General features: G+C 52.7%; 1 protein-coding gene across 4 annotated transcripts in view; it reads right to left on the reverse strand.

The window, feature by feature from the left end:
* The window catches only part of PEBP4 (phosphatidylethanolamine binding protein 4), a 233136-nt gene extending 208503 nt beyond the window's left edge, over positions 1–24633 (reverse strand). Inside the window, exons 1-4 of one of the 4 annotated variants that reach the window (XM_058290008.2) lie at positions 24458–24633; positions 17610–17657; positions 15257–15389; positions 7505–7631 (exon numbers count right to left, since the gene is read on the reverse strand). In XM_058290008.2, the coding sequence (XP_058145991.1) occupies positions 7505–7631; positions 15257–15372 (243 nt within the window). In that variant the 5' untranslated portion in view covers positions 15373–15389; positions 17610–17657; positions 24458–24633. Of the gene's footprint in view, positions 1–7504; positions 7632–15256; positions 15390–15538; positions 15630–16136; positions 16144–17510; positions 17551–17609; positions 17658–24457 lie in introns of those variants that run through there. The other 3 variants (XM_058290007.1, XM_058290006.2, XM_058290009.1) reach the window with 3 other exon arrangements.
* Between the last annotated feature and the right edge of the window lie 243 nt (positions 24634–24876).

Genomic DNA, 24876 nt, shown 5'->3' on the forward strand with positions numbered 1-24876 from the left:
TTGACTATGATATGGGCGTGACGGTGGTCGAAAGGGAAAGCCTGAGGACGTGTATGTTACTAGAAGGAAAGCTGAAAAATGTAGCATGGGGCTGTGTAACATAGTGCAACCTCACGCGCTATACAGATACGGGCAATATTGCAAATATAAGACTTTTACGCTCTAATTACAAATAAACTCGAGAGAGGGAAACAGAGTAGCAACTGTGTACATACAGCACGGGAAGCACAGAGATGAAGATGAGGTGATGAATTTTTTTGTCCTTTTTTGCTTGCTTTATTATTATTTTTGAAATAATGAAAATCCTCTAATAAGGATTGAAGTGATGAATGCACAACTATGTGATTATACCAAATACCACTGACTGTACACTTTGGATGGATTTACGCTTCATTAATATGTACCGATATAATTGATTTAGAAAATCACCCCCCTTCTTGGTTGGACCCCCGCTGCCCTGTTCGCTTACTGGGCTGTGAACTTGCCCCACAGGTGCATTACTTGCCCCACAGGTGCATTATCTCCTCTCTCTGCTGTAATTTGCGTTGCCTTTTCTACTGGCTCCTTCCCTTCAGCATCTGAATATTCTCAGGTGTTCTCCCCTCCTTGCAAACTTGGGGTGTGAACTGCCCGCTCCACAGCTCCCACCTGGCTTTCATCCATCTACCCCCGTGCTCGGACTTTGCTCACACAGGCCGGCAATAACCTGCTGGTGGTTGGACGGGATACAGCTTCCCTCGCCCCTCTGACTTGAGCTCTGCGGGGCCGGCTCCTGTCAACTGCTCTGCACCCTTTCTCCAAGGGAGCGCACCCACCTCACAGCGTCTGCCACCCTGGGATGCTGAGGACCAGATCGAGGCGCCCTGCTCTTCTCAGCGCCCGACTGTCGACTTGCTCCCTGGACAGCTACCTCTGGGTGCCACCCCCGGGGCCTCAGATTCAGTCTATTTGAATCTCCCTGCCTCTGGCCATTGTCCCTGTAAATCTAGCGCTTCTCCGCATCCCTTGTTGGTGGAAGCACTGTTATTGGGGGTAAATGTCCGTCCCAGCTTGCCTGGTCAGCGCTGAATCACACCCTTTGTCCTGGTGAAGCTGGCAGGTAAGCCAGGGAATCAGTAGATGGATCTGGAACCTGGCAGAGAGCCCACGGGGACATCGATACCCCCAAGATGCTGCTGGAGGACCCCCCCCAAGATTCCTCCAGAAGCCAGGAGAGGCCCTGGATGGTCCCCAAGGACTTTATCATTGGGCCCTCGAGGGGGACTGATGGGTGGGGTGATCAATCAAGACAGGAAGCAGCTGGAACCCCTCCCCTGCCATTAGCAAAGGGGTGGGATAATCAACAGTTCAAAAGCAGGCGCAAGGCCGGACCGCGCTCTCTCGCCTTTGGACCCCTGTTCCTGCCCTCCGAACCCTGCTCTCGCCGTTTTCCCCCTGCCACGGTGGCCACGCAAGTAGACCTGGGCATTTATAATCTATGATGGGGAATTGTAGTCTGTAAGTCAGCCCTCTTTATCCCTCTTCACCCCCTTCCTCTCTACCTGGGACCGCTGCTCTGTTATTTTCTCTTGTTTCTCGTTCCTCCCTACCTGAACAAATGACTGGCCTAACTCACCCGGCGTGCTCTTGGAATTCATTTCTGCAGCATAGCCGAGAACCTCAACAACACCCTGTCACGCTGGTATAATTATGACTGGCACTTGCAAAACGGTCCTGCTTTGGATGATAAATTCTGTGGTCGACTTAGTGTTCCCCACCTGCCAGCCCACCCCAGACACCTGAACCCCACACCCAGCGCGCCCCCTCCCGAGTGTCCCCGCTTCCCCACCGTTGCCAAGCCTTGTGGATCCCACCCGCTCAACGCCTCTCAAATCCACGCCAGGGGCCGCGCCCTCTCCTCTGTGGCCTCAGCAGGGCGGCGCCCTCCTCCGTTCTCTCCCTTCCAGCCTTCCACCTGCTGCCAGAGCGTCTGTCCTGCATCGCAAATCCCACCACGGCTTCTGGATAAAATCCTAACTCCACTGCAGGGCAGGGCATGCCGGTGGCTTCCGTGGCCCTCCTTGCCCCCGCACTCTTCCTGGAGTGCCACTGCCTGCCCATCTTCCACAGTGCAGCCCAGTGCTCCGCACCGCCTGGTGGCCTGTCCCTGCCCTTCCTGCTCCCCGCCGCACCTCTGTCCCAGCACTGACACCCGTGCCTGCAGCACCTCTGTCCTGGCGCTGACACCCGTGCCCTCCTCTGCTGCCGAGCAGACGCGTCTCCCCTTAAACTCCACCTGCCCTTACTCTCCCTCTTCCTCCACTCGGAGCGCCCGTGTCTCGGCGACATCTGTGCCCAAGCAGGTCTTCCCCAGCCGCCAGGGTCTGCCCCAACCAGAACTACCCTGTGTCCCGTGGGGTCCTCCTTTTGTGACACAGTCGCCCCCACTTTTCTGCTCTGTGTGTGAAGAAAAGGGTGGGGGAAGGATGCGCGCCCCGAGCCTTTTTCGGCGAGCATAGCCTGTGGTTTTTTACCCAAATGAGTAGGTCCCCGGGTCTCCAGGCCTGGATAAAATGTATTGGGAGGAGAGGCTGGGCTGGAGCCTGGGACAGAAACCCCAGGGAGGGCTGCGGGCAGGCGGGGAACAGCCTGCCTTTTGTTCCAGCGCTCTAATGCGCTGCACATTTCCGCTGCAGGGCGATTGCTTCGCTTCAAAAGAATTCCAGCTGGTTAAGTTTCAGGTGAAGAATAAACCCCAGTTAAGAATCTTCTGGAGGCCTTTCACGACTGCATTTGGCTTGAGGACAGGATGCATTTTTCAGCGCTGGCCTCCTACCGTTGGAGGAAAGAGTCCTCTTCACTTCAACACTCCCTAGCTCCCAGCCATTGTTGGGGCAGGAAGCACCCCTGCCTCCCTGCATTACTTTGTCTTCCCGCCACCCCACCTGGCTCGCTCCCCTGCTCTCTCTGCTTTCCCCCCACCCCCAGCACCCTGGGCGGAGGAGAGGGTGCTGGCGCGCCGGGTGTCCACTCATCTCAGCAGCTTTCCTTCAGATGCCCCCAGGAACCCTAGCAGCTTAACGGGCAAACCATTGGGCTGAAATAGAGCACAGCTTGGACTCCGGGAGGTATCCTCCCACCTGCCATTCACTCATTCCTTAGTTTATTCATTCATTCACTCACTCACTGGGTTATCCTATCAGCCAATATGGGGTCTGCAATGCTGGTAGAGGCTGGGGGTGATTAAGAAAGCAACAACAACATCCGGCCTTGCTCTCCAAAAGCTTATTAATTGGTTACAGTTATGAGAGATGAGCAAGCAATTACGGTACAAGACAGAGTGAAGTCAATGCCAGATGTGGAGGATAGAGTGGCATTAAGAAGCTCAGAGAAAGAGGAGATGGGTCAAGGAGGGTGGTGATGCCCCAAGGGGGCGGTCCAGGATGGCTTCCTGGAGGAGGAGGGATTTCGATGGGGGCAGTTTTCCAGAGTAGGGGGTTCAAATATGAGGACGTGGCCTGAGCAAAGGTATGGAGGCAGGGAGACCTCTGGTGGGGCACGGGGGCACTAGACAGGCTGGCGCAGGGGCCGTCTCAAAGATGCTTATCCATCCCACACCTGCTCCACTGAAACCGGTTCGGTCTCATGGCCCTGTCTCTAGGTTGTCTTGGTTATGCTCCTTGGGCACAGCCCCTTCCAGGGCCTCCAGGTTTGGGGGCTCTCTGGGCATGCCCACTGGCCGTCGCTGCTTGTGTGGCATTGCTGCCATCCCCGCTGCAGCAAGGTGCTGTCCCCGGGCAGGCCGTCACCAGCCTCTTCCCTTCTCCATCAGGCTCCGGGCACAGGGGACATGCCTTCGCCCTCTCCACTGTCGCTGACTACTCTGCTCCCCCTCACCCCCACTTTTGAGGGGCCTGTTTCCAGGTATCGCCTGCTTCCTCTCCAACTTTCCAGTAGCTCTCTCTTTACAAGGGTCTCTCTCCTTAACCCTTCTGGGGGCCTCCCACCACCACCCCTTTCTCACTGTCCCTGGCCTGACTGCTCACTGCCTCCACCTGCTCTCTGCTGTGTCCCTTCCAGCTATGGAAAACTTCCCTTCAGCAGCATCCCTGACTGTGCTTGCACCTGCTGATGGGGGGAGGCCTTTTTCCAGCCCTTGCCAGGGGTCCAGTGGGCACGCCCATGGGTTCTGCCGTCGGGCAGGCTTGGTTTTGAACCCACCTCTGCCACCAGCCAGCCATGTACTTGCTCAAGCTACTTCCCTTTACAGGAACTTCTCTTGGTCTTCCTACCCAATGTCTTCTACCCCTTCTTCTCCTTTGGGTGGGGACAGGGGGGACATCTTGGAGAAGAACCATCTTCTCCGGCTCTCACTCAGCGTAGAGTAAAGGGGCTGCCCAGGCCTGGCCAAGCAGGGTCACCACAGCATTTGGGGTGAGGCATGTGATCCACACAGGACAAATCCTGGCACTTTCAATGGCTGGAAAAAGTCAGTCTGCTTCCACTGGGATTGGTAAACTGATAAAACGTAAACCTGAGGTTCCTGGGGACCGTCTTTGCCATCACGAAGAAAGAGGCAAGTAAAACCGACACAGGAGAAAGCGGAGTGCAGAGAGAAAGATAGATTCATGGTGACACGTACTTGAGTATCTGAATCCAGCCATGCCTGAAGTTATCCCTGGACTTTTGTTTATGTGAGTCAATCAACATTCTAGCCTCTCCCCCACCGCTTTCTTTTTTTGGGGGGAGGGGGGGCTTAAGCCACTTTGAGTTGGCTTTTGTCACTTGTCACTGCAAGAGTTCTAATGAAATACTTAACTGGCATACTTGATGAAAGAATTAAACAAATGACACATGGACAGTATCCAGCATAAAGTGGCACTCGAAATGGTAGCTTTTGAGAATTCTAATCAAATTTGTCCTCTCAACGGCCAGTGAAATTTCCATAGATTGTATTTCTATAGTCACAGAATATTACTTTTTCTGACCAAAACTCTGTTAAATCTCTGCCATCCTTGGCTTTCTTGACCACACCTGTGTCTGTCATGTCTCCAGGCCTGTTTGTTCTCCTACCCCACAGCCTGGGTTTGTTAAAAACAGACATGGTGGGGATGATACCATCTTTGTGTTGTGTGACCATAACCCATGTGACAATCTGAGTTTGGTAAATTCCAAAGAGAGATTATGTTTTTGAATTAATCTGTTGCTGTGGGTGCAAGACCCTTTGATTGCATTAGATTCTGCTAAGGGACCTTGGTTAGATCACTTGATTGCATTGCTTTTGGTTGGATAACATCAGTGAGGCAGGACTCAGGTTGGGTGTCCGCCCTCTTGCTGGGCCTTCCATAAACAGAGACACAGAGGAAGAGACATAGAGAAAGGGAGCCACCATTTTTGACCCCGCCATGGGTGAGAGAGGATTTCAGATTCTCCCACAACTGCAGAAGGATGGAGAAGCCTCAAGAGGCTTAGAGAGGAGGCCTGGAAGGAGACAAGCCTGATCGTGCATAGCTGGGCTCTGGGAGACTATAAGCCAGGAGGAGAAGGCAGGGACTTCAGCAGAGATCGGCTGCCGTCTTGCTTTGCCGTGTGGCAGGACGCCAGGATCGCCCATAGCTGACTTTGGTGGGGAAACATCTCTGATGGTGCCTGGATTTGGACATTTCATGGCCTTGGAACTTAAGCTTTTACCCGTAATAAAATCCCTACTATAAGAGTTAATGGCCTTGTGGAAAATGAAGACATCCCAGGGCAATCAATATCAACCAAGCAGAATCAAATCCAAACATTTTCTGAGTTTGCCTCAAATCTCTGTGGTCCCGTCCAACGCAAGACACCAGGTACTCAGAGCAGTCTGCACTGCCATCTGGTGGACATCTGCTGCAACACCGGCGAACGGAACGGAGCCCTCTGCGGAGAACTCCCTTCGGGAGATGGCTGGCCTGTGAAGGCGTCTGGTGCAGCCTCCCAGCTCCGTGCAGGGGGGCAGCAGAGGTCACGCGGAGCCCGAGCGCCCTGTATGCTCCACCTAAGGAAGGGGCTCCTGCCCACTTCGGTGGCCCGCCCCCTCCAGCCCCAAGAGCTGGAATCACTGGTAGCAGCCTCCCTTTCCTCTGCTGTGCTCGCCCTCGGCAGAGGTGTCTCAGTCCAAGGGCCTCTTGGGACGAGGGCTGAGCGTGTCTCTGTGTGAGGACTGGATGGGTGGGGGGGCAGGGAGGACACGGAGGAGACCTGGAAGGGGCCCACTGCTCCCTGGCTTGGATTCCCAGAGGAAGGGATTTTGCAAACGTGATGAGTGATCCAAGTTTCATTAAGAGGCCCCATAAACCATGAGACGGATCACCATCTAAGTGTTCTCTGACACTGGGGACGAAGCTCAAGAAAGAAATTAAAACGTATCCCACTATGTACAAATAATTACAAGGCATCTATGCTAGGCCCCCCTTCCAGAACATCTAAACTGTGTCTGTGCTGACGACGGTCAAGCACCGAGGGACGGGGGGTCCTGGACGTGGGACCCAGAGGGGAAGACATCGTGGCCTCTCCCTGCCGCACGGCGCAGAGGGACGGAAGGTTAGCGTCTGCGACTGTTCTTGCGCAAACCCAACCACGACACTTACTTGTGACCTGCGTCCTGGACACAGTGCGATCCTGGTGCCCTGATTGACATCGGCACCTGCTACTAAGGCACAGCAGAAAGCAGGAGGTCAGCCTCCATCCCGGTGCTCTGGGGCCTCGGCTGGCGCGAGCAATCGAGGAAGGAAGAAACGACACCCGGAGGCCTGGAGCCACTGCCTGAGAACGTGGCAACCCCAGCCCCCCTTCCACTGCCCTTTGCCGGGCTTTCTAAATCGGAAAGTAATTGTCAAAGGCTACTACCCCATCTCCCCCAGGGAAGCTTCCAGAACAGGATGGGAAATGATGGTACCAATCATTTCCCAGCACCAGAAAGAGTTGTTTCCAGTTTCTAAAATGCTTCGACCTTCTATGCTGGAAAACTTTGGGCAGAACCAGAGCCTGTCTCATGTTGTAATGACAGAGAGTCAGGACACACCTACCTGCTCATGTAGCCCAAATTGGAAACACTATCCTGCTACAAACTAGCTTCTCTCCCCCTCCGAAGCTTGTTCTGCAAGCCCAGCCACCCTGCGCTTTGCAAAAGGGAGCCCCTGGCTGCCTTCTCTCCTCTTCTCCGAAGCACACGCCAGCTGGTCTCCGTGTTGACGCTGTGGAGCAGGCCTGTGGGAAGGGGCTGCAGGAGCAGCTGAGGCGCCCCCAGATCTGCAGAGCGCAGCAGCCCCTGGCCATGGCCCAAGCTCCCAGCCGGGCACCTCCCACCAACAGTTAACCTCCTCTTTCAGGCCACGGAGACACCCTAGGGAGGCACATGCTCATGACGACGGCCATCTGGAGCCAGCAGACCCAGCCCGACGCCTCCGCAGGAGGCTCCAAGCCGCCCGAGCAGGCTGGGTGGCACCGAAGACGCGCCTCCCTCCAGCCGCGAGGCCCGTCCCTCCTCACTCACCTCCAAGGCCCCCGGGAACTTGACGACTGGCTCGGGCCAGGAGGTGATCTTCCTTCTGTAGTTCTTGCAGGCAGGGACGTACATGCAGCCCAGGTCCCCCAGCTCTGGGTAGATAACTTCAAGACCCCTACAGAGAGAAGGAGATGGTCCCCCCACGTCAGGGTTTCAGGGAGCCCGGGGCTCACGCGACTTCAGTCCAGCACTAGGAGGGATTTAAGGTCAAGCAGGATTAACTTGCGGGACCTGACACCAACTTGCCCCTTGGCCTCTGGGCCTCAGTTTCTTCACCTCTAGGATGGGGCACTAAGAGTGTCTGCCTAAACGGCTGGTGTGAGCAGTGAACACAAAATCAGTGTTTAGAACAGAGCTCGGCTCGTTGGAAGCAGCCAGAAGGCGTGAACACTCACCATCACTTCTCCAAAAGAACGTACATCTTCAGGCAAACGTGGTCAGTATCTTTAGGACACTGGAATTGAGTTTACTAAGAATTTTAGATATACCACTGTTTTCAGGAACTTACTTTATCAATAAAGAAAGTTTTATCGAGTCTGCGAAACTTATTTATAGGCAGAGGAAATTGTTACTGAGACCCTCCCCTCTCCCCTAAATGAGCAAAATGTTCCCCCAAGCCTGCAATTCTCCCACTCGTTGAATAATCCATTTCTTTGGGTTAAGCATCGCCCGTATCCTAAGCTGTCCTGTAGAATGCATGTAGCCTTTCTGGAAGTGAAACATCTAGTCGCTAATACTGTATTATGAGTTTGTTGGTCTATTTTCTCCCGGGGAGGGGTCTGAACGGCATAATGCTCTGAGAACCTGGTTTACTGGAAGGGAAGAAAATACGGTGCAGAATGAGGAGACAGAAGCTGCAGCACAAGAGACCCCAGTTCCACAGGGTTGGCCTTCGGGGCTTACTCGTGCCTGGAACCCAGCTTTGTGCCAGCCGTGCTCTTTTTCACGTGCGCTTCCTCCTGCCCTCACTTTTCATTACCAAGACGCAGGGTCTCTGCAGGGTTCTCCTTGATTCATTCAAGAACTGAGGTGGGGGACAGGTCCCCAGCCTTTCCTAGACAGTGAACACCCAGAGCTGTCCCCAGCTCCCTGCTGGGGTGTCATTGGAGGGGAACCCAGCGAGAATGTGATCTGGGGAATAGACCTGGAAGGGGAGCCCCAAGGTCTGGCCTGGGAGTCGGACAATGGGCAGCTGCCTGGTGGGGAGCCCCACATTCCCCCCTGGCCCCCATCCTCACCCTCCCAGGGCCTCGTGAGGTCCCCCCGTGGGCAAAGGCAGCCCAAGCCCACTGCAGCCCACGGACCCGGGGCGCTTCCAGCACCCTCAGCGCCCGCGTTCAAACTGTCTGGCCACAGAACGTGGAAGCCAGCAAGTCCCCAAAGCCAGCCAGCTGTGTGCCCGGTTTCTGAGGGCACTTATTGCTCTTAATCCTTGCAAGGTTACAGCAGTTCATTTCGGCTGAAGTTTCTGAAGGTTTCTGAAGGTTTAGGGGCTGGGTTTCCATATGTTTTCACAGTAGCATCTTGAGGATGTTGGGCTGTCTCTGCCACCCCCCTACTGCAGCTAGTATATGTGGGGCAGAGAGAGGGGACCCCTACATGACCAAAGAGATCGAGGGTCAGCTCGCCGTAAGGCCCGGGCTGCCCTACTCAGACCTGTGAAAAAACGAGGGGCAGAGAGAAGGTCAGCTGAGGACCAGAGGGCCCTGCTCCCGGTAAGGGTCTCCTCTTTTCAAAGTTTGCAGTGGCATTGCTGCAAACTTTAAAACAGTTATGTAAAATCAGCAAACCAATATGTGGTGAGTGGGCCCAGAGGGCCAGAAAGTGCCTCTGATGAGCCACGTGCCAGGAGGCCAGGGGATTAGGTGCACCCCACCGAGCCACCACACCCCGGGGGCTCTGCCACCCTGCTTTGGAAGAGGCATGTGGTCCCACATAGGAGGACATGCCAAGTGGCATGTGGGCTCCATCCTGTTTATCCAAGATGTGGGTAGGGGCACAGAAGGCAGATTTATGAGGTTCATGAATGACATGAGGCTGATAATAATTAATGACCCAATCCATCTAAAAACAGATCTGGACAAACCCAAGAGGAAACGAATTAAACATCAAATGCAGTAAGAATACACTTTAAAGTATGCATTCAAGTCCAAAAACCTTGATGGTGCCATCTTCTTCCAGTGCCCTTGCTGCTCCTGGCTTACCTCACCTGGGATAGGTTCTAATTTCCATCCTGGGATTTGGGGGATCTCTTTGAACAACATTTAGAGGCACCCTAAATTACAGAGGGAGAAGAACTTGGAACTGCCATTAACTAACATTGCAAGTGGGACTGTGGCAAAAGGGGAGATGGCATTTGTTTGGCCACCCAACAAATCAGGTGCATGATACATTATTTTATTTAATACAACAATATCCTGAAGCAGCTATTATGAGTTTCATCTTCCAAATGAGTAAACTGAGGCCCAGAGAAAGTTAAGTCATAGCACAGGGTCTCATAATTAGTAAACTGAGACTAGGGAAAAAAGAATGTGGTTGTGGTAGGCAACCACTGAGATGATCTCCAACAATCTTGGTCATCTTGTATCCATGACACTGTGTAATCCCCTTGCCGTGACGGTTAAGTTCATGTGTCAACTTGGATGGTTGTGGTATTCAGTGGTTTGGTCAAGCAAGCACCGGCCTGATTGTTGCTGTGAGGATATTTCATGGATAGATTTATGTCATTGGTCAGTTAATGCATCTACAATCAACTGCAGAGATTGCCCTCAGTAAGGAGAACTCTCCTCATCCAGTCAGTTGGAGGTCTTAAAGCAAGAATTTCTTTGCTTTCAGAAACCAGAAAGAAGAATTTATGCCTTTTCTTTAGCCATCCAGTTTTCCCTTCACTTTCATCAGAGATTCCAGTTTGTGGCCTGCCCTACAGACTTTGGATGTGTCAGAGTTCAAAATGGTCAAAATGTCCAGCTTGCAACCTACCTTACAGAATTCGGACTTGCCAATCCCCATGGCCATGTGAGCCAATTCTTATAATAAAGCTCTTATTATATATACTATCAGTTCTGTTTCTCGGGCAAACTTTGATTAATATTTGGATGTAGGCTGGATTTTGCAACTCACTTCTAAAAAATAAGATATGGCAGAAGTGATGGGACATCGCATCTAAGGCTAGGTTCTGGAGTAGTTCGGTATTATTTATGAATTCCAAAAACAGATACTGGATTATGTTTGTAAACTGGCCTGTTTGTAAACTGACCTCTTTGTACATTAGATTGTATTGGATTCAGGAGTTTCACTTTTACTTGATTAAATAATGATTAAGGCTTTGATTGGGCCACATCAGTAGGACATTGAGTCCCTGCTCTCTTGGTGGGCGGGGACTCAAAGAGAAAACTACAAGGCAGAGGGAGTCAGCGGGAGTTTTGAGCTGGAGTCCAGGAAGTAAGCACACAGATGAGCAGAGCAGCTGAGCCTGGAGAGAATCGAGCCCTGGGAAGACAGGAACCCAGGAAGCCTGAACTCTTGGCAGATGGTGGCAGCCCCCTCGCCCCAACACGTGGCAACAGACTTTGGTGAGGGAAGTAACTTTTGCTTTACAGCCTGGTAACTGTAAGCTTCTACCCCCAAAAAATACCCTTTTAGAAAAAACAACCGGTTTCTGGTATTTTGCATCAGCACTCCTTTGACTGACTGAAAAAGGCTCTAAAAAGACAGTGGCCTCTGCCTACATCCCCTCTCTAGAACCAGCCTCTGGGAAAGTAATTTGCCACATCATGAACGGCCCTTGGAGAGGCCACTGGGAGAGCGGTCAAGACCTGCCAACAACCTAGACGCACACCCACCCCAACCTGTCCATCACTCAGATGAGAATGCAGCCTTGGCTGATAGCTGGAGTGCAACCTCTCAAGAGACCTTGAGCCAGAGATGCCCAGCTAAGCCACAACCAGAGAAGATGTGAGGCAACAAATGCAGTTGCTAAGTTTTGGAGTAATTTGTTATACACCACATTAGATAAACAGCAGAGTGGGCTTGTCTACCACATTACTCCTGCACCACAAGGCTTCCCTCAGGAGTCATTTAACTTCTCTAGGCTTCAGTTACTTTTCCTGAAGGGTAAGGAGCTTGAACTAGAGGGTCACTAAAGTTTTTTGGGCATTGGATCAGGGAAACAAGGCGCCCCAGCTGTATCAATGGAAAGGGCTCGGAATTCCAGCTGTCCCAAAGCCAGGATGATAAACGGGCCCGTGGAGTACGAGCAGCCTTCACAAAAGCATGAGGGGCTCGAGTGGGCACAGCCACCCTCTACTGAATTGTTGGGTCCATCTCCAACAACCCCTGCCTGAAGGTGGGAGCTCCAGAACCAAGGCCCCCAAGAAAGGGCTAAAGGACTGGAGAGGGTGCCCAGGTTAGGAAGAGGAGGGAGCGAAGGTCAGGGACAGGAAATCTGTCTCCAAACATTTGAAGGACTGTCAAGAAGAAGAGAAACCAGGGAGTTCTTGCTGCTTGGTGGGTATAGAGTATACAAAAGAAGAAGAAGGAGAAGGAGGAAAAGGAGAAGTAGCAACCAGGCATTTGTTTTTTTTAAGATTCATTTTTATTTATTTCTCTCCCCTTCTCCCCCCCTCCCCAGTTGTCTGTTCTCTGTGTCCATTTGCTGTGTGTTCTTTCTCCGCTTCTGTTGTTGTCAGTGGCACAGGAATCTGTTTCTTTTTGTTGTGTCATCTTGCTGTGTCAGCTCTCTGTGTGTGTGGCGCCATTTTTGGGCAGGCTGCACTTTCTTTTGCGCTGGGCTGCTCTCCTTTCGGGGCGCACTCCTTGTGCGTGGGGCTCCTCTATGCAGGGGACACCCCTCCGTGGCACGGCACTCCTGGCGCGCATCAGCACTGCGCGTGGGCCAGCTCCACACGGGTCAAGGAGGCCCGGGGTTTGAACCGTGGACCTCCCATGTGGTAGACGGACGCCCTAACCACTGGGCCAAGTCCGCTTCCCAGCAACCAGGCATTCTGTGCAGCTTCTGGGACAAGACTGGAAAGAATGGGTTGAAGCTGAGGAAAAGCAGCTGCTGCCCTGAGACGAGGATGTGTTTGCTGGAGGCTGGAGCTTTCCGTGGTGGAAGGAAGGGCCTTGTGAGGCCGCATTCCGAGGAGGGCTCCAGGCTGGGCTGTGCAGGCAGCGGGGAGGGGTTCTTGGGTTGACTCCCCACTGGGCTCAGGGACTGCAAGGCCAGGCCTTTCAGGTCAGATCACACGCCTGGGCCTGCAGTTATGACCCTCGGTGTTCTGGTCAGTCTCGGGCCTGCTTATCTTGGGGGTGGGTAAGGTATTTTTTTCGGAAGACCTTCTGTCTTAATATTTTCCCACTGCTTGTCCCTGTGCATAACGTTCCTCCTTTAGAGATTAATACCTGTAGTCAGGCAGTCCTAACTTTAAGAATTCCCACTGAAATCCGGATACCCACGAGAGGAGTGATTTCCCTGGGGGTCTTTTGGAGAGGCTGGAAAGCTGAGCAGGTTCCTCGGGAGAGGCCCGGGCTCCAAAGGCGCCGATCTGTCCTTGGGGTCCAGTATGTCCACACACGATATGCTTTCATTTCATCCCTGCTCTTCTCAAACCAAAATCTTCTGCAGCGATCAAGACAAAGCCTCTCTCATGCAGTGGCAGTCTCCAGTCAAAAGGCATTTCATTTTTATAGCCTACAACCTTAGTTTCTTTTTTTCTTTCTAAAGATTTATTTATTCATTTATTCTCCACTTCCCTCCCCCTCCCCCCGCCCTGCTGTTTTTCTGTCTGTGTCCATTCGCTGTGTGATCTTTTGTATCTATTTCTCTTCTTGTCTGCTCTTTTCATTTTTTCTCCTCTAGGAGTCGCCGGGATTTGATCCTGGAGACCTCCGATGTGGAGAGAGGTTCCCTGTCAATTGCTCCACCTCAGTTCCTGGTCTCTGCTGCGCTTTACCTTGGCTCTCCCCTTCGTCTCTCATTTGCTGCGTCATCACCTTGCTCCGAGGCTCACGTGCGGGGGCACTGGCTCACATGCGGGCACACGGCTCCCCACCCTGGCAGCCACGCAGGCACTCGGCTCACCGCGTGGGCACTGGCTCGACGCGCGGGCATGCTTTCTCTTCTTCTTTTTCACCAGGAGACCCCAGGGATCAAACCCGGGTCCTCCCCTGTGGTAGGCAGAAGCCCCATCACTTAAGCCACATCCGCTTCCCAGCCTTAGTTTCTTAAGTCCACGTTTCTCAAACTGGGTGACTGCTGTGTATTCGAGGGAGTCTTTGAGAATGTTTTCACTTTCCCTGAGTTTGAGAAATTCTGGGCGCTGGACAAGCATTCTGCAGCAGGGGGCGGGGTCAGCCGTGGAAGGGGTGGAGTGGGGAAACAGCACGAGCTGCGGAGCTAGAACAAGGGGATTGGAATCCCAGCTCTGCCACTTCTCAGCTGTGTGAGCACCGTGGTAGTCATTTACTCTCTGGGGGTTTCCTGTCCGCCAAGTGGGGATAATAATATACCTGCTTTACAGGTTTGTTAGAACAAGTGGACGAGTCCAGGTGTGCAAACACCTGTCAGAGTGCTCTCCACCTAGCAGGTGCCCCAGAGCTGCCCATGTGCTACCAGGGTGCCCAGGCAAGGACCTGGGAGGGCAGAGCCGAGGGCCTCTGGGCCCCGGCCGGCCACTCCGGCGACCACAGAGCTGTTATCAGTTTCCGTGTCCCAGTGTGGGAAACCCTGGGAGGGGCTGAGGCCTCCATCCGGGCGCCGTTCTCGAGGCCCTGCCCTGCCCAGCGGGCCCCCCAGCTCTGTAGGGGACTCGAACTTCTGGCTATCAGAGCCAAAACCTGGCAGCCCCCGCCACCCCAAAGTGTTCCCCTTAGCTGAGCCCTTGGAGCCTTGGACTCCGTCTCCTTCCTCCCATAAAAATAAATCAAACTAACTAACCAGAATTGCTTAAGGAGTTTTTAAACATGTATTGATTTGAGCAAAATTTACATTTTTTTTTTTTTTAGGATTCAACTCTCTGACTTTTAAAGGGAACGAAATTATTTACTGTACTAAAAATAAGCTCTTGCCCCTTCTCTCATATTCCTCAAAGATGGTATCAGGGGGATGCCCTCCTTCGTCACCAAGCTGGCAGAAGCGAGTTGGCAGCAAGTCTGGTCCGTGTGTGAAAAAGCTGCACCCCCGGGTGTCTGACCCAGCCTGGGAGAAACTTGCACCCTTGGAAGGGAAGAGGCTAAGCTTCGATGCCAGCCTCTTCATGGGACCCCCTCCAAAGGCCGTAGCCCCCCAAAGACCCACCTTGCCGAGCATTCCTGGGGCCAATTGCTGAAAAACCAGCTATGCCCACGCGGGAGCTTCCAATCGCACACCCGCTTTCAGATTCACGTGTAAAGTGCCCCTTGGCGGTGGGAGGTGGGGCCGTCTGGGCTGCCTCTCTCTGAACCGTGGCCCCTTCGGGCTCAGCAGGGATGGCACGGTCAGGCCCCTTCGTATTTGGGGGGCCCGAGAGAGAACCGACCGCACCCTCAAACCCCTGGTCCCGGGGTACTGCTGCTGGGAGGGCAGGAGCTTGTCCCCAAACCCTTTCCTCAGCGCAGCCCTCAGGCCACACGGTCTCCAGACCTGACGTGTTGTGGGTCCCATCAGGCCCCCCCGGAAGCCCGTGCCCTGGGGCTCTGGAGACCCCCGCCCCAGGTCTGATCCTCCCGGCCCGCCTCCCACCGCAGGCTGCCCTTCCTTACCTGCACAGGACAGCGTCGTCGCCGGCCAGGCTCTCGCTGACACACGGGTCTTCTTTCTTGTCTCCAGTGGCGGCCACTAGGAGACCCAGCAGCAGGGCCGCTGCGGCCGCCCTCATGGTGAGCTCAGGGGCACCTGAAACAGAGGAGCCTTTCGAGCTCGCGGCCTCTGCGGGCCTCCCCCGCCCCTTGTTCCAGGCGAGCTTCCAGGGGCCTCTGGGAGGCACAGGGAGCAAGGCAGGCCGCTGCCCGGGAGCGCCGGGGCTGCCCACCAGCCGGACGGACCTGACTCAACGCCGTCCTGGCCGAGGCCCCTCCCCTCCCGGGGCAGGCCTTTGCTGTCACTTTTGTCCTGGCTGCCAGCGTGGAGAGCAGGCTGCAGGCAGAAGGGCTTACATAAGGCTCTTAGCGCAGCGCGTTGCCCTGCCCCCAGCACCTGCCCCAGGGCCAGCCTGTCCCCGCCGCTTTAAAGCTAACTCTGGTGACCCCAGGCTTAGGGCTGGGGCGAGTGCTGGGGTGGCTCCTGGAGCCCTGCCTCAGTTGCTCTCCTAGGAGGAGGGAGGGCTTCGGCCTCTCGAGCAGCTCTCCCTCCTGCCCCTGAGCTCCTCCTGCGCCGGGCTCAGCAGCCTCTGGGCAGCCGGGCACTGCCGTCCGGTGGGCGGTTAGGGCTGGACCCTGTGACCCTATGGGGAGAGGCTGCTGCACAGAGGCCCGCTCTGGAGGGCCAGCTGAGGACAAAAGGGTGCCTGCGATTGCACCTTGCGGCCATGCTGAACTCAGCACTCTTCCAAAAATAATAGTCTCTGGAGAAGAAGGCCAAGCAAAGCTGCTCTGAAAGGGGGAGACAGCCACCAGCTCTGTGCTGGGGGGCAGAGGGGCTCACAGCAGGCTGAGGCTGGGGGGGGTGGAGAGGGGCTCACAGCAGGCTGAGGCTGGGGGGAAGGGGGGGCTCACAGCAGGCTGAGGCTGGGGGGAGAGGGGCTCACAGCAGGCTGAGGCTGGGGGAGAGGAGGTTCAGAGCAGCCTGAGGCTGGGGGAGAGGGGCTCACAGCAGGCTGAGGCTGGGGGGAGAGGGGCTCACAGCAGGCTGAGATTGGGGGAGAGGAGGTTCAGAGCAGGCTGAGGCTGGGGGGAAGGGGGTCTCACAGCAGGCTGAGGCTGGGGGGAGAGGGGCTCACAGCAGGCTGAGGCTGGGGGGAAGAGGGGCTCAGAGCAGGCTGAGGCTGGGGGCAGAGGGGCTCAGAGCAGGCTGAGGTTGGGGGGGAGAGGGGCTCACAGCAGGCTGAGGATGGGGGGGAGAGGGGGCTCACAGCAGGCTGAGGCTGGGGGGGAAAGGGGCTTACAGTAGGCTGAGGCTGGGGGGGAGAGGGGCTCACAGCAGGCTGAGGCTGGGGGCAGAGGGGCTCACAGCAGGCTGAGGCTGGGGGCAGAGGGGCTCACAGCAGGTTGAGGCTGGGGGGAGAGAGGCTCACAGCAGGCTGAGGCTGGGGGGAGAGGGGCTCACAGCAGGCTGAGGCTGGCGGGGAGAGGGGGCTCACAGCAGGCTGAGGCTGGGGGGAAGGGGGTCTCACAGCAGGCTGAGGCTGGGGGGAGAGGGGCTCACAGCAGGCTGAGGCTGGGGGGGAGAGGGGGCTCACAGCAGGCTGAGGCTGGGGGGAAGGGGGTCTACAGCAGGCTGAGACTGGGGGAGAGGAGGTTCAGAGCAGGCTGAGGCTGGGGGGAGAGGGGCTCAGAGCAGGCTGAGGCTGCGGGGCAGAGGGGCTCACAGCAGGCTGAGGCTGGCGGGGAGAGGGGGCTCACAGCAGGCTGAGGCTGGGGGGAAGGGGGGCTCACAGCAGGCTGAGGCTGGGGGGAAGGGGGTCTCACAGCAGGCTGAGACTGGGGGAGAGGAGGTTCAGAGCAGGCTGAGGCTGGGGGGAGAGGGGCTCAGAGCAGGCTGAGGCTGGTGGGGAGAGGGGCTCAGAGCAGGCTGAGGCTGGGGGGAGAGGGGCTCAGAGCAGGCTGAGGCTGGGGGGAGAGGGGCTCACAGCAGGCTGAGGCTGGGGGGGAGAGGGGGCTCACAGCAGGCTGAGGCTGGGGGGAGAGGGGCTCACAGCAGGCTGAGGCTGGGGGGAGAGGGGCTCACAGCAGGCTGAGGCTGGGGGGGGAGAGGGGCTCACAGCAGGCTGAGGCTGGGGGGGGAGAGGGGCTCACAGCAGGCTGAGATTGGGGGAGAGGGGCTCACAGCAGGCTGAGGTTGGGGGGAAGAGGGGCTCACAGCAGGCTGAGGCTGGTGGGGAGAGGGGCTCAGAGCAGGCTGAGGCTGGGGGGAGAAGGGCTCACAGCAGGCTGAGGCTGGGGGGGGAGGGGGACTTACAGCAGGCTGAGGCTCCTCCCCCAGGCTGCCTTCCCTCGGGGCACGCTCCTGCAGGAGGAAGGGGTGTGTGGGATTCTGATTAGAACCGAGTGGGTGCGTGAAGATCAAAGGCGAGGGAGTGGGGTGGGGTGGAGGGCGTGTGGCCGGCAGATGCCAGGACTCCTGGGTTCTGCTCTGAGTGCTGCCAGGTCCCCGGGGAAAGTTAGGACTCCCTAGGTTGCACCTTTCTCCCTCCCCAAAACAAGTAAAATGACCCCGTCAGCCCCGTGCCTTGCTATGGGAGATGAGCTCATAACTATAAAATGTATGCAGCTAGATCTTTCAAGAACTATTTTCAGCATAGCCTGATGAATTCCTGCTTCCAGGATCCCAACTTACAGCACAGAGCTTCTTCTTCTTTTTTTACTTTATTTTTTTATGTTTTAAATACTTTAGATTACATAAATGTTACATAAAAAATATAGGGGATTCCATATGCCCCGCTCCCTCCCCCTCCACACTTTCCCACATTAACAACGTCCTTCATTAGTGCGGTACGTCTGTTACAATTGATGAACACATATCAGAGCGTTGCCACTAAGCGTGGATTATAGTTTACATTGTAGTTTACACTCTGTCCCACACCATTTTCTAAGTTACGACAAAATATATAATGACCTGTATCCACCGTTGCCATGTCATGCAGGACAAGTCCAGTGCCCCGAGAATGCCCCTGTATTGCACCTGTTTTTCCCTCTCTCTCCCCTCAGAAACTCCCGTGGCCGCTGCCTCCACATCAGTGATAAAAGTTCTTCCATTGCTAAAATCACAATAAGTCTAGAGTAGAAAAACAGTAAGTCCGCTCTAGTCCATCGTCCATTCCCCAATCCTGAGGATTCTGGGATTGTGATGCCCACTCTGCCTCTAATTGAGAGGGGGCTTTGGGGCTATATATTTATCGATTACTGGGCTCCCTGATCTATGACTAGCCTCCCCTCACCCCCACCCCAAGATCTCTCCTGCTGGAACATGTTAAACTGTAGCCTCCTCACAGGATTGTTATGAGAAGGATATGAAAGATGTAAAGCATTTTGTAAGGTACCGACACACAGCAAATGCTCCATAAATTCTGGACGGTGTAACCATTCATCCACCTGTGACTGGCTCATCCATCCATTCCTGTGCCACCCATTTCACCAGGAGGTGTGGCGCGCCTAACGCCAGGCCCCTGGTCTAGGGTGAAACTGGCCCCTGTCCTCATGGGGCTCACAGGAGGGTGGCACCTAGAGGACAGTGCTGCGGAGTTGTTGCCCAAGGCCAAGAGGCTTTTATCTTCTAGGTGCAGCCATAGAGGGGACAACAGCTCTCAGCAAAGGCAGGGGCTGCTGCGAGGAGGGCAGGGTCCTGGCGTGGCGACTCTCCTTGGTGCGCGCCAGGACTTTGACCGTGGAATCTTCCCAACGACGTTCTGAAGGTGATGTCATCTTTACCCCGTTTTACTGAGGAGGAGAACGAGGCACAGAGAGGTCAGACAACAAGACCTTGTCACACAGGCAGTGAGTGGCAGAACTGGGGTTTGAATCCAGCCAGTATGGCTCCAGAGTCCAGGCTCTCAAGCTCTCTGCTCTTGCTCTCCTGCCCCCTTTCTCCTCCTCCTCCTCCTCTTTCTTTTCCTTCTCCTTCTCCTCCTCCTTCTTCATTGTCTTCGCCTCCTCTTCTTTTAATTAGAGAAGTTATGGGTTTACAGAAAAATCATGCATAAAATGCAGAGTTCCCATATACCACTCTATTATTTTTTTTCATTTGTAAAAATTAGTGACTTTGTAGATTTACAGAAAAATTATGCATAAAATACAGAGTTCCCATGTACCACCCTATTATTAGACATTGCATTAGTGTGGGACATTTGTTACAATTCACGAAAGAATATTTTTACAGTTGTACTATTAACTCTAGTCCATCCAGTGAACAAGGGTTCACTGTACAGTCCTGTGATTTTAAATAATTTATCCTAGTAACATATGAACCTGAAAGTTCCTCTTTTAACTACATTCGCATATATAATTCAGGGCTGTTAGTTACTATCACAATGTTGTGCTACCATCGCCACCACCCATGACCCACACTTTTCCTTCAGCCCAATAGAAACTGGACAACTTAAGCATTAACTCTGCATTTCCTGGCCCCACCCCAGTCCCAGGTAACTTGTATTCTTGTTTCTGATTCTAGCTGCTGGCGCCTTTTGATGCTCTGTTGTCCCCCCCTTTCCCTTGGGAAAAGGCCACACTATGACGCCCAGAGGGCACAGACTCTTCCTTACTCTCAGTCGGGTCTCACCGTTCTCTGCTCTCATGGATGCACCCAGCTGCCCTCTGCCCAGTGAGTCAAGCTCCTCCCCGCTCAGGGCCTACGAGAGCATCGCCCCCTCTCGCTAACCCCTTAGGGTGCAAGCTGGAACTCCGCTTCCTCAGAGAAATTTACCTCAAGCTGGATTAGATTCCCATTATACACAGAGCCCCTGACTCTTCTCCTTTCTGTTCTTACCTGTTTATAACGAATTATTTTGTAGCTATTTGTTCAATGGCCCCCCAACTAGACCATAAGCCTCTTGGAGGCAGGCACTGAGTCTCTCTCCAGGGGCCTTGCCTGCTGTGTACAGATGCCTAATAAATTCATGTTTGAAGGCATGACAAGCTTGCCAAGTCTATTTCTGGTGGGCCATATTTTCACTTCACAGCTCATAGTTCTATAAACATCAGTGGGAAACCAACCATCAAGCTGGCCCTGAGCCCTTGCTCCCTTTTGCTTATTTAACTAACCTTCTCTGGCTTGTTTATGGACAGAGAGATCTGACAGAATGCAGTGGTTCTCTGTATTTTCAAACTAAACTTGCTCTTGGAAGTTCACAGAACTTTGTTTCGTACTTGGAAACCAAATTCGGGGCGCCATGTTTGCGCTCCGGGAGGGGCAGTCGCCTTCCCGTTTTCCTCAGTTGTCTCCCTCCTGTGAGCTCCCATCCTGAGCTCCTGTGGGGCCTCTCCCGGAGCCCCCTCCTCCTTCCGTCACCCAGGCTGGGATTATTTCCAAACACCATCAGTCAGGCCAGACCTGCCGGTGTCCCCAGACGCCTTCCTTCTCCAGCACCTGCGCCTGCTGGACACCCCGTCACCCTCCAGGTCCCTGTGCCCGATACTTTCCATCACGGCCCAGTGTCACCTCCTCTGCTTGACCCTGGCACAGACTCCCACTCTTTTCCTCCTTCCTAAACTTTTCAACTAACTCTAACACTCTTGGAATCTCTGAGCTGAACAAATTCCTCCTCATTCTTTAATTTTCCCATTCCTAATAAACATTTTAAAGTTGAGATATAATTCATGTACTGTAAAATTCACTCTCTGAACATGTAGAGTAGTTTTAATGTATTCTCAAGTTTGTACAGCCATCTAATCACCGCTGTCTAATCAGTTTTTAGTATATTCTCAAGGTTGTACAGCCATCTAATCATCACTGTCTAATCCCAGAATATTTTCATCAGCCCCAAAAAGAAGCCCCAGACCATTATCAGTGACTCTTCCTGACTGGCTCCCACTTTTTTCCAGTCCTAATCTACCTTCTGTCTCTCTGAATTTGCCTATTCTGTACATTTCCTATAAATGGACTGATACAATATGTAGCCTTCTGTGCCTGGCTTATTTCATTTGGCATAATGTTTTCAAAGTTCATCTATGTTGCAGCAAGTGATTAGTGCTCCATTCTTTTTTATGGTCCAATAATATTCTGTTGTATGGTTCTACCCCATTTTGTTTATCCATTCATCAGTTGATGGACACTTGGGTTTCTTCCATTTTTTTCTGGCTACTGCAAGAAATGCTGCAATGAACATCGGCGTACAAGGATTTGTTCATATTCGAGTCTCTGTTTTCAGTTTTTTGAGTATATATCTAATAGTGGAATTGAGGGGTCATATTGTAAGTCCCTGTTTAACGTATTTTCCAGTAATGTCCTTTTGGGTCTTTTCTCCATTATTAGTTCCAGATCCTTGGTCATGGATTGCGTTTAATTATCATTGTCTCTTTAGTCACTCTTTTTGTTGCTGCTAATTGTGGAAATGCACACACACACACGTATACACACAGCATAAACTTTGCCAAGCCTCCTGTTCACCACCAAGCATACTATTCAGTTAGATTCATCACATTCATAAGTTATGCTACCCTCACACCATCCATTACTAGAACTTTCCTATTACCCAACAGAGACCCTGCCCCCATTATGCATTAACTCCCCATTTCCCCTTCCTCACCACCCCACCCCTAGTAACCTGTACTCTCTACTTTGTGTCTATAGATTTGCATATTCTAGCTATTTCACATTAAAGTCCTTCATTCTTTTTTTTTTTTTTTTTTTTTGAGGAGGTACCAGGTATTGAACCCAGGACTTCACACATGTGAAGCAAGCACTCAACCACTGAGCTGCTCACTCTGCAAACCCTTTCATTCTTAACATTATAACCAAATAGCTCCCTCCACCTCATGCAATCACCAAAACCTCCCTGCCCCATGAGAAGCCGTTCTCTGTGGTCTTTTATAAAAAAATTTTTTTTTTAATTTTTATTTTTAAAGAAACTTTAGATTATATAAATGTTACATTAAAAATGTAGGGGATTCCATATGCCCCGCTCCCTCCCCCTCCCACACTTTCCCACATTAACAACATCCTTCACATACTGAAGCATTGCTTCTAACCATGATCTATAGTTTACATTACAGTTTACATTCTGTGCCACACAATTTTGTAGGTTATGACAAAGTATGTAATGGCTTGTATCTGTCTTGCAATGTCTGCAGAACAATTCCAATGTCCTCAAAATGTCCCAATAGTACATCTATTCTTTCTTCTCCCATCCCTAAGAACCTCTGGTGGCCACTGCCTTCTTATCAATGATAAAAGTTGTTCCATTATTAGAATAAAAAATAGGTCTATAATAGAATAATAATAAATCTACTTTAGTCCATTGTTCATTCCCCAATCTTGAGGATTTGGAGATGGTGATGCCCACTCTGTTTTTAATTGAGAGGGGACTTAGACACCATTGTGCAGATGGATGGAGCTCTCTTGCTTGCAGTTGCAGACACTCTCTGTTCCTTGGGATGGGAGTTGCCCATCATTATCTCTTTGTTGTCTTGGGTGAGTCCAATGAACTAGAGAGTAGGCGCTGTAACTTTTTGTGGTCTTTTAAAATCTCCCCATCACATAGCTCAGGGCTGGGAGATAGAGTTGGTGGTACTCTGCTCCTTTGCTATTTCCAGACCCTGACTTCTCAGTCCTCTTGTCAAAAGCCTAACTTCTCCAGGCTCAAGCATCTGGAATCAGTCGTCATCTGTGTCCTCTGCCTTCCTGTCTCTCCTTGCCTCACTGAAGACATTGGTACTTGGCATATGGACTTCTTCCCTGCTCCAAGTCTGGCCATCAACCCTGGGGAGCTTCCATATCCCAGGCGATACCTCTTCCAATACTGTCCCCTCCCTCTCCTTCCGCCTCCCTTCCCATGGCCACTTCTCAGATGCTGCCATCATTGCCTACTGCACCATCCCTGAAATCTGACCTGCAGCCATTCTGACCACCACCTCTTCTCCTTCGTAGCCTCTCACTTTGTTACTCCCACTGCACTTAATCTTTCATCTCATTGTGATCTCTGCTTCCTTGACCACCTCTTCTTTCTTTTTTCCTGTGCTGACTTCCTTCACTCTGATGCCTGTGCTTCTTTTTGCACACCTATACTTCTATCATTCACTTGCCAACACTTTCAATTCTGTCTTCCCTTGTTATTCTTACGGAACAGCCTCTAGGAGCAACGCCAATTTTGGACCAGTTGCCGTGTCTGCCTGTGCCACTGTGCGCCCTTGCTGTGTCCTGCTCCTCCTCCCCTCTCAGTATCCCATGATATGGGGGCATGGGGAAAGCACCAGAAGGACTGAGGTTAAATTTCCTGCCCACATTGCTGGATGGATATTAGAGAAGAAGTTTGTTGGATTTAAAGCAAGAGTCATGAACTTGCACACCCATGTACATGAGAGTCTCACCTACCACACCTCAATAATGCGACCCAGAAAAGTGGGAAATGGAAGGACGCTCAGAGACATTTGGTCAATAAATATTAACAGAGGACTGTCTCTTCCCAGAATCAATCCAGTGCCAGGGAAAGAGGGCAAGCAGGTCAGATTTATCTTTTGGAGACCTTCCTCTACAGACCGGCATCTCCCAAAGTGTTTTTCTTTGGTTTCTATGACCAGAGGGGAAATGCTGGGGGCCGGACCCTCCTCTGAGGGCTGGCAAAGAAGGCCCACAGACTAGAGAGGGTCCGACCTCGGTGGAAGCCAGGGTTTCCGTTCGCCTACTCAGGCAACCTGTGAATTGCTGTATCTCTGGCAACTAGTTCAGTCCCTGGGAAACAGCAGGTGCTCAGTTACCTTCTGAGGAAGGAAGGGAAGAAGTCTGAGGAAATTAGGGCACAATGAGGAAAGGAACCTGTTAAGTCTATCAGAAGTGAAGCTTGACTGAATCTGAAACCAACACTTCTACTCCCAGGCTAGACCTCTATCAGTAACAAATGGCCAAAGCACCTTTTCTTGGGTGAATTATAGAAACGTTGGATGCTCAGAAAAAAAGAAAAAAAAGAAAAAAAAGAAAAAAAGAACTGATTACCTGTCCTCAGATTGTACTAGAATGAAGAAATCAGAAATACCACCCTTAACATGAATTCCCTTCAGGTCCTAGGCCACTGCTCCCATCTCAGGTTTTCCTTCTCTCTTCACTCCTAATTGTAAATCCCACGTCACATTAACTGGAGAGAGGAGGCTGTCACTTACCCAGAGTAGTATGGGGCCATAGGGTGGTGGCTGCCAGGAGATGAGAAATCTTGGCAGGTTTTTGGGCTGGAGAAGTTGGGGAGAAATTTCCCTCCAGGAAGCCCCACAGTTTGGGCCTCTCAAGGCAATCAGGATTTGCTGGTGTTGAAATTGTAAGAGAGTTAGGGATGGTTCCTGGAGCAGCAGGAGGGGAGAGAGAGCTCTATGCAGCAGTTGGCAGTTGGGGAGGCAGTTGGGAAAGTTCCAGGGATGCTCCAGAGAGGAGCTAGTAGGTGGAGTGGGAGAGAATAGGAAAAGAAGAATGGGTGGGCTCTCTGGCATTCCTCCCTCCAATGATTCTAAGGAAAAGAGAGGAAACCACAGAAACAATTCTCTCGTCTTTTCTCCTACTGTTCAAGATATTCAGTGAGGCAAGCAAA

Source organism: Dasypus novemcinctus, chromosome 29 (genome assembly GCF_030445035.2).
Source record: "Dasypus novemcinctus isolate mDasNov1 chromosome 29, mDasNov1.1.hap2, whole genome shotgun sequence".
NCBI classification, from domain to species: Eukaryota; Metazoa; Chordata; class Mammalia; order Cingulata; family Dasypodidae; genus Dasypus; species Dasypus novemcinctus.